Here is a 9,304-nt window from a genome sequence, read left to right as displayed (position 1 = left end):
CAAGTTCTACTAATGCAGTCAACGCACGCAACTTTATTATTGTTGCTTGTTGCAAAATACGTTAAAATTTTGTGCACACATTTTATGTGCTTTATGATAATTATTGATGGCGCGGCGGCTATAAACATATTAACCAATGAGAGAGCACTTGATGCATATTTTTGGCCAGCAGTGTAGTAGCCCAAATATGCCGCCAGCGTTGTCTGCCACACATTGCTGCAAGCCGCTATAATAACCATAATTTTTATTGTTGCGTTTATTTTTTTTTATATTATTTACACTCTTTTCGTAAATGAACTTGCATGCCGCGTTTTTTGTTGTGTGTGTGTGTGTGTGTGCAACAAAAACAAATCAACAAACTGCGCGCGTATGCGTATTTGTTTTTAATTAAAATAAATATTACCATAACCTATAAGATAATTGAAAAACAATTTAACATTATTACACAGAAATTTTCGCAAACTGTCTGTGTATGCGCCACAGGAGCAGCAGCAGCAGCGTCGTGTTGCATGTTTGCTGCTCGGATTGCGGTTGTTGCTGCTGCTGCATGTAAGGATATGTAAGGGTCGATCCTTTGGCACACAGACACATATATATAAAGTTACATGCATTTTATTTGCCAACACGCACAGGTGTAGCAACATTTACATAGCTGCAGTACATGCAACACATTGAAGCAGCTTGGCTGCACTAACTAAAATAAATAAAGAATATTTTTTATATATTTTAAGCGCATATAAAATATTTTTTATATATATACTGCATATATATTTATTTTTAAGTTAGTGCAAACGCTTGTTTGCTTTTATTTTTTTGAAGCATTTTAATAAATTTTCCTTTTTTATATGCGTGCCTGCAAAAATAAAAATATATATATAATTTGGTTGCATGCACAATCTTAAAGCAGCTTGCTGCACTAACTAAAATAAATATAAAAATATTTAAAAAAAAAATTTATATATATATATAAAAATTTAAAAAAAATTTTTTTATTTATTTTAAGCGCTTATAAAATATTTTTATATATATATTTATTTTGAAGTTAGTGCAAACGCTTGTTTGCTTTTGCTTTTTTGCTTTGTGCATGTTTTTTTAAGCATATTATATTTTTGCTTTTTTTATATGCGTGCATGTAATATACATAAATATAAAAATATAATTTGGCTGCATGCACAAGCTTCTTAAAGCATAATTATTTAATTAAAATTTTTACGCACTGCATTGTTGAAATTCACTTGAAATGCACATGTTGTGCTAGAGGTCAAAGGGTCGTCTGCATTGTTAGTTAGGCGCCTTACTTTTTATGCTAAAAAACAATTAAAATAAAATACAAAAATTGCTTTGTAAATGCAAGCAAAATCTTTGAACATAATGAGCCGAGTTTAGGTAGCTCACTCCCCTATTGCAACCCAATACATTGTAAATAACAAAAGCATTAAAATTCGCATTAAAACAGACACACACACACACACACCCAGTTGCATTCCTGTATCTAATGTTTGTCTGCTTGTATCTGCTTACCTTCTAATCTCTTAAAACATTTCCATTAATACGCAGCGGTAGTCAGCGCACTGCTTTTAGCCCATTGCCAATGCCAATGCCAATGATGAGAAATTAATGTGCGTACACAATTTCACATTTCACAGTGTAGGACAAGACGAGAAACCCTAAGCCAAGCACCCAGCCAGCCAGCCCAGCCCAGCACCCAATAGTGTATAGTTATGGGCACAGCGGGAGCTGAGGCAAGCGCGTCACGCTCGCAAAACGCGCAGCGGGACCAAGTGCTAACCATTGTTGAGAAAATTTAACGGCCACTCCGCAAGGGGTCCGCTGCTTGTCTCTTCGTTCGCTGGTCTGGCAAGGTGTAACAAAAAACCAAAAACTATAGAAATTTTTGTCAAATGAAAATTGTTGCGCGAGACGACAGTTTATGGGCTGACGCTGCATGCTGCTTTGCCTTGCCTTGCTACAAGTTGCATGCAGCTCTGCGGCAGAGCTAGCTGTGGCTTAGCATTTTCACGCCCCTTTGCTGATGAGGCATCAGTTACCTGTTGTTGCTTGTCCGTTAACTTGCAATGCAACACCAAACGGAACTCAACTGCTGAGAGCTCTAAACTATAAATAAATTAAAAATATTTGTGTGAAAATGCATTTAAATTGCAATGAAATTGAAACTATATCAAAAAATTGTTTTTAACATTTGAGAAATTATTTTAATTTGAATAAGACTTAAGATACATATTATTATTTTTTAGAACAAATAGTCTGAGACCGACAATACTTTAACTTCATATAAGCAATAAGTATTAAATAATTTAAAAATATTGGCTAAAGTACAAAGAAAAGTGGGAAAATGCATTTAAACTAAATTCAAAATTGTTTTTTTTTTTTTTTGATTAACTAGAATTTTAGAAATTTAAATAAGACTTAAGTTATTATTTTTAGAACAAATAGTTTTAAACCGACAGCTTAATTCATATTCAAATAAGCAGCTAGTATTAAATAAATTAAAAAAATTTGCTAGCTAGAGTTCAAGGGAAGAAAATAAAACTTCTTTTTAATGTGAAAATATTACTTAAAATTTTAAATACATTTTGGGCATTTAAGACCCTACAACTTTATATAAGCAGAGACATGTTTATAAAGAATCAGCTCATCAAACTCTTTGAGCATAAATATAAATATATTGATCATACAAGAATTTTATTCATCTTAGCTATTATAGATTTTATAAGTTTTTTTTACGAGGTCTCTAAACTAAAAGTGTGAATCTTCTTAATACGTATTTTCGTTTTAAATATTAAATTTAATTTATCATATCCTATGATAAGTATGCAGCTCATTAAACTAGAATATAGAATATATTCTCACGCAACTTCTATGCAGGCCAAGCAATTAGAACTTCTGCACGTTTTTTTAAGTGTCGACAAAGAATTGTAAATCCTATTTAAATTTTTTTTGTATTTAAAACACATTCATCATGAATAGTTTTGTAACCTATTTTATACTCAATTAGCTCCCCCCCTGCTCAATACACTCAACGCTTCAATGGCTGAGCTCACAGCTTTGGACTTCAAATTAAAGTAATTTCAATTTTTTTTTTTTTGTTTTTTGTACTTTAGCGACCTTAAAGGTGAAAGAAAGTCTTTCGGCGATCGTGTCAAGACGCCCTCCTAAATCATATAACTATTGCTGCTGGGGCTGCTGGCTTGCCCCAAATTGCAGCACGCTCAACTTAATTGCCACAAAAGCATTTTGTATGCCTAGGCTGCCAGTAGATAACAACAGCTGATAAATACCGCATCAAATCGCTGCCACATCAAAACTAACCAAAGAGTTGAGCGTGGAGCAGGAGAAAAGCATAAACCGAAACCCGTAGCAATTGTGAAATGCTTTAATTTCTGAAGTACCTTTAATGAGCATTTTTCAACATGGTCATCATACAATCAGCAGCCAACACACACACACACACACACACACACACCTATGCAATGCGTACAATATTTGGTACCCAAAGCTCGTCATAATTACTGCCTTTGAGCTTTGCTTTTGAGCGAGCAGCAAACAAGCAGTGGCCAGCTTGCTTTTTTTTTTGGTAGAATTAATGATTACATTGCGGCTTGATCCAGTAACCCTTTAATGCAAACACACACAGACAGGCTAAAGAAATTCTCAGTGCCAGTCCATACAATCGGTAGCTCATATACTCAACTGGTTTGCCGGTTTTTGATGCACTTTGTTTCGAATAAATGTAAAAAAGGTAGCTTAAATTTGTGTATTGCATATGTAATAGTATATATAGTATATATATTCTTGTTAAGTCGCACAAACTGAGTTGTTTGAGCCATTTAACTGATTTTTCTGTATGTATGAGCGTTAAAATCTCAGCTACTGTAAGCTCTAGAGACACCAAATTCGCTATATAGCTACTTCTAGCCTTAAGCTAGCTCAAGCTTAGCTTTGAAATTTTAGCTACCACTTAACTCAGCCCAAAAACGCTAAAAACCATTTGCGCACACAATTTTTGTTTGTTTTTTAATTCACTCCTTTAATAAATAGCTTCAATTAAATTCTTGTTTGAGTTTTTCTATGCAAAGTGTATCAACTACTTGATTGCGCCCAATTTTGTTGCGTACTTGTTTTTTTTTTTGTAACTGAAAGGAAATTGTAATGATCGAAATCAAAATGTTTTCGTTGCTTTAGCTTCTAATGAAGCTTGAATAGTGCGAATGACTCTACACTGTTTTTTTTTTGTTTGGCCGCTGGGCTTGGATCTGTTTGCCCCTTGGGGCCACCACGCGCCTTTTAATCGAAATTTGATGATGAATTCAACTACAAGTCCCGAACTCGTTTTCAGCTCTGGCTGCTCTCGCTGCTACTTTAAAGTACTTTGCTTTTATTATTGAGCCTTTGGCCGTTGCCGCTATTTACCTTTGTTATTTATTTATTGTTATTATAGTACTTGGGCCCAACAACTGCTGATCCGTGCTCTAGCTTTGGTTCTTTCGACTTTTTAATTGTATAAATAGGCGCTGACTTTGGTTTATTTGTAGCCAGACATGATTTGCTTGAAATCATTGTGTTGATTCTCATAGATTTCACAGCTATTTATGCAACTCTTGAACTCAAATCGGCATTCAAATGCGACTTATGTGCAGCTTAGCAAAGCTCAAAGCTCAGCAGCTGACCTTTGTGGCCAACAAAGTTGATATGCGTCCCATTGTAATTGAAATTTGTTGGCAACTTAAGAGCTTAACTATGTTATAAACAATTGCATAGTCGATAAAACTGAGTGAGTCAAAGAGTAGCTTAAAAATAAACAATAACTAGGCATTGAGAATGGATTTGCAGCTGCTTAGGCTTAATGCAAAATTTGTGTGTAAATGAAAATTTAACAGGGTTTTGAGCAAAGAGTTATGAAAATCAAATCAAGCGCAGAAATAGTTAATTAGACGATTGAGTAGAGGCTCAGATATAAATAGGAATAAAAAAAATACAAATCAAATCAAACTTAGCTATTTTTTAATTACAAAAAAATTATTTAAAAAGGAATTAAGCTTAAATTTTAAATCAGTACATAGCTTAATTCTTATCATAAGAATTATATTTAAATTTAAAATAATATATATTACATTTTGATTAATGATAAAAGTAAAAAATAAATAATAGCTTTCAATTTTTATTTCAAAAAATATAGTTTAACTATATTAATTTGACCCAGCGGTAATAGAAAGCTTGTTGAATAAAATAATAAAAAAATAAAAAATTGTGGAATAAACATTTACATAAAATATTCTTTGTTTTTTATATTTATATAATGAGACTCTTCTGATAAATGTTCAATAAAATAATAAAAAAAAATGTCAAAGTGTATAATAAATAAAAAATTGTGTAAAATTAAGTGAAATATTCTTTGATTATTATATATATAATGAGACTACTGATATATTAAATTTATAGCTTTGCTGCATATTTAATCAACAGCTGTTTAACTTATTAATTTAATGTCAATAAAATAATTAAATTAACTGTTTAGCATGCGCTACTTTTATTATAAAAATTTAAATTAAATAAACTTTATCCTTTCACACGAACTTTCGAAAGCAAAAGTTGCAATTTAAAATTATATTTTATGCATTAACATTGAGTTGCCAATTAGAGTGTTAATGTACTTGCCTTTGCCTGTTGACATACTTGCATAAATATATTAATTAATTTAACAACTTTGCCGTTACCTTTTGTTGTTGCACACACAGAAACTGAAAATTTTCATTGCGCGCTGACTTTCAATTTAATTAAAAAGTCTGCTGCGTTGAATAAAAAGTGAAAAATTAATGCGCTATTATTCAATAGAGAGTAACAAGCTGCAGCAGCTCAAAACTTTTTGTGCCGCCAAGCGTGGCATAAAGTTTAAGTATCCAACAGATACACTGTGCATATGTTGCAGCCAACCCCTTTAACTAACACATTGCCACGCAGGTGGCAGTCATGCTAAACTAGACAAAAAGTTGCCAACTCAGCGTAGTAAATAAAAAAAAGGAAATTTTTTAAATTGAAATTTGTATTGTTTTGCATAAATTTATTTGCTTGTTACACATTTGGACTAACTAATATAAATACAAGTTGGTTTTGAATTAATTTTAGCTTAGCTTACGTATTAGTTAAGTGTATCGCGTTTGCTTTTAATAATTTAAGTAATGCTTAAAAGTGACTCTCAGTGCTTTGTTACAATTAAGTAGCTTAAAAGTTAAATAAATAGACGAAAATCAATAGCGCAAGGCAAGTTGAGTGCAAAGTGAAAAGTGCTAGAGATCGTGCTTATATACAGTTATATATAGTAGTTGTGGGGGGGGGGTTTGGACATCACAGTGTGGGCAGCCTTCTAAGCATTAATGCTTAGCTGCCGGCGTCGATAGTGCTCCAAGGATCAGTGCTGGAACTGCCTTAGCGTATTGTGCTGCAGCGCTGAGTTGCACTGCTTCTGCTGGAACGAGCGGCGTCCAGTTGTGGCGCAGAGTCCGTTGCGCAGCGGCAGCGCTGGCGGCAGTGGCGGCGGCGTTGGCGTCTTGCTGCGTCCCAGCTGCTCCAGCGGCAGCGAATAGTGCGCATTGCTATAAATATAATTGGCATCCAAGATTTCGCTATTAGCATCATCGCGCTCAAAGTTGCGCTGCGGCTGCGGCTTGTAGTGCTCGTGTGTTAAGCGCAGTTGCTGCTGCGGCTGTGTGGCATGCACCATGGGCACATCCGCGTAGCTGTAGCAAGAGTCGGCAACAGCAGCGGTAGCATTCAGAAACTGCGGCTTTGTATAATGATTTAGTTTGCTGGGCGGCTGCTGCTGCTGCTGCTTCTGTTGCAACTGCTGCTCGCGCGCTAGTGTTGCATGCTTCATATGCAACACAAAGCTGGCGCTGTCATCGACGCTGCCTGCTACACACTTGTTGTTGTTTAACTTCTTTTCATGCAGCAACGTTGCGGCAATGGGCACCTGCAGCTGCTGAAATTTGTGCTGCGCAGCAGCATCGACGCTCAAATCATTGATGGGCATGCTGCACATGCCGTAGTGTTGATGTGGCGCCACAGCAGCGGCGCCCTGATGTGTTGCCGTATAAGTGTTGGGAAACGTTGAGTGTATGCCCAGTGAGCAGGGATGATGCTGCAGCCGCGACATGTAATCCTCATCGCAAAAAGTCTTTTGATATTCGCGCTCTTTGCGTCCCAGCGCCGAGTTGCTCCAGCGTCCCACTTTGAGATACTCGCGTATCTTATGGCGACAGCGATACAGCACCAAAGCGAGCGCGGTGATGGTGGCAGCGAAGCCCACAAGCAGCGCGCCAATGAGCGCTTGCTTGCGTGGATCGGTGTGAGTGCAGCCCATCAAACTGGGATTCAAATGCTTGAGCGCCTCGCCGCGCAGTCGCTCTGGAAACTCACAAAGCAGCTCCGATAGTTGCTGCTCCTGCTGGCTGCTCACATTGCGACTGATCAACAAATTGCGCAGCCACATGACGCGACAATCGCAGCTTAGCGGATTCTCGCTCAAGTCCAGCGTAGTCAAGTCCTGCCAGGGGAAAAGTCCTTCAGCCAAGCTGGTCAGCGCATTCGCCTTAAGCAGCACATGACGCAAATGCGGCAAACCACTGAGCGCGCCCTCCTGCACTTCGACCAGCATTTTATTGGCTGACAAATTCAAATACTCCAGATTAGCATTGGCAGCAAAGGCGCCAGTCATAACGCGCTTCAGCTTCAGCGCGCCCGCAATATCCAAACGCTTCAGCTGCTTCAGGCCCACAAACGCCCCCTCGGCTATAACATCAAAGTCGTTTTGGCCCAAATTCAGCTGCTCCAAACGCGTCAGCTGACTCAAGCTCAGCGTGGGAATGCGCTCCAAACGATTATCAGACAAATCCAGCACGCGCAGCTCGCCCAAACCATTGAAGCTCTCATGTGTTATATTCTGCAAACTAGCGCCCTTCAACTCCAATGTGGTTAGTCGCTGCAGATCCTTGAAAGCGCCCGGCTGTATGCTCAGCAGCGAGTTCATGCCCAGGAACAACTCAGCCAAACTAGGCATAGCTTGAAATATAACCGCATCCGGCACCGTGGTCAGCGCATTGTCATCCAAATACAAAATGCGCAGCTGCTTCAAACCATCGAATGCTTTCGGGTCCAAATAGCCTATGCGATTCTCGCCCAGATTTAGCTCCTCAATTTTAAGCAGCGGCGAGAACGTGCCCTGATGCAGCTCCGAGATCAGATTGCCACGCAGATTCAGCACCGTTACCGCACTCAGACCCATGAACGTTTTGTTGCTTATCGCGCCAATCTTGTTGTGATTCAGATGCACCTCCTGCAGTTTCTTCTGATAGGCAAACGTGCGCTGCGGTATGGTCATCAAATGATTCTGCGACAAATCCAGAAAAGTTAGCTCCGCATAGAACTGTATGGACGAGTCGATGGTCTTGATTTTGTTGCTCTTGATCACCAAACGCTGTATGGATGGATTTAGTGCTATGGGCAGCACGTCCAGCTGCCCCTCGCCGCATTGCACCACCAACGTGTTGTCGTCACACTGACAGCCGGGCGGGCAATTGGCCAGCGCTGAGGTCTGTGCCGCCCAAACAGTCAGCAAGATGCAGCTGCTCAGCAGCAATTGTTGTAGTTGTAGTTGCATTTCCATTTTGTTTAACTTTTGTTGTTCGTTGTTGTTGTTGCTGCTCTGTTGGCCTCAATTTGCGTTTTGTGGCTAAAATTGCGCGCCTTTGTTTGTTTTTTGGGCTTAGTCAATTTTAGTTTTCCATAATGCTATAAAAAAATAAGCAGATATAGCAATTAGTTTATTGTTTTAACAATTTTTCTACACACATCACTGTCTATGCTCAACATTTAAAATTAAATTTACATTTTTAACATTTTCACTTAGCAAACTTACCTTAATTTTTTGTTGTTATTGTAGCGTTTGCAGCAATTTGTTTGTTGTTGTGTTTTGGTTTACGAAATTATAAAAACAAAATATAAAAATTTGTTGCTTGTTTCGTTTGCTTTAGTTGCTTAAACAATTTTCACTGCACTTTTAATTTCAATTTTATGTATAGCCAATTTATATTATAGCCAATTTTTAATTTGTATGTGTTGTGTGTGTTTTTGAAAATCGTGCGCGATAATCCAGTGGTTCGCTTAGCTGCACGCTTCAAGTTGTTTGATTATATTTTGTTAAGAATTACGTATCAAATGGTTGGGACCAAACTGCGTTGAACACAGTTCAAGGCGCTTGTACCTTCTTGTAATTGAACCGAACACGACG

The 9,304-nt window shown here is 37.7% G+C and overlaps 1 protein-coding gene across 1 annotated transcript; it reads right to left on the bottom strand.

The window, feature by feature from the left end:
• Positions 1 to 6,081: 6,081 nt before the first annotated feature.
• On the bottom strand, positions 6,082 to 8,958 carry LOC108598435 (leucine-rich repeats and immunoglobulin-like domains protein 1). The gene is made up of 2 exons (XM_017985066.2): positions 8,933 to 8,958; positions 6,082 to 8,805 (listed from the first exon to the last, which is right to left on the bottom strand). The coding sequence occupies exon 2, from the start codon at positions 8,678 to 8,680 to the stop codon at positions 6,428 to 6,430; it is 2,253 nt and encodes a 750-aa protein (XP_017840555.2). The 5' UTR covers positions 8,681 to 8,805; positions 8,933 to 8,958; the 3' UTR covers positions 6,082 to 6,427.
• Positions 8,959 to 9,304: the final 346 nt, after the last annotated feature.

The sequence above is a fragment of the Drosophila busckii genome, chromosome 3L, assembly GCF_011750605.1.
Source record: "Drosophila busckii strain San Diego stock center, stock number 13000-0081.31 chromosome 3L, ASM1175060v1, whole genome shotgun sequence".
Classification (NCBI taxonomy): Eukaryota; Metazoa; Arthropoda; class Insecta; order Diptera; family Drosophilidae; genus Drosophila; species Drosophila busckii.
The sequence above is the reverse complement of the archived record's forward strand: the minus strand, read 5'-3'. Positions and strand labels throughout refer to the sequence as shown.

Coding starts and splice junctions, on each gene's coding strand:
- LOC108598435 (XM_017985066.2), bottom strand. CDS start 8,680: ATGGAAATGCAACTACAACTACAACAATTGCTGCTGAGCAGCTGCATC.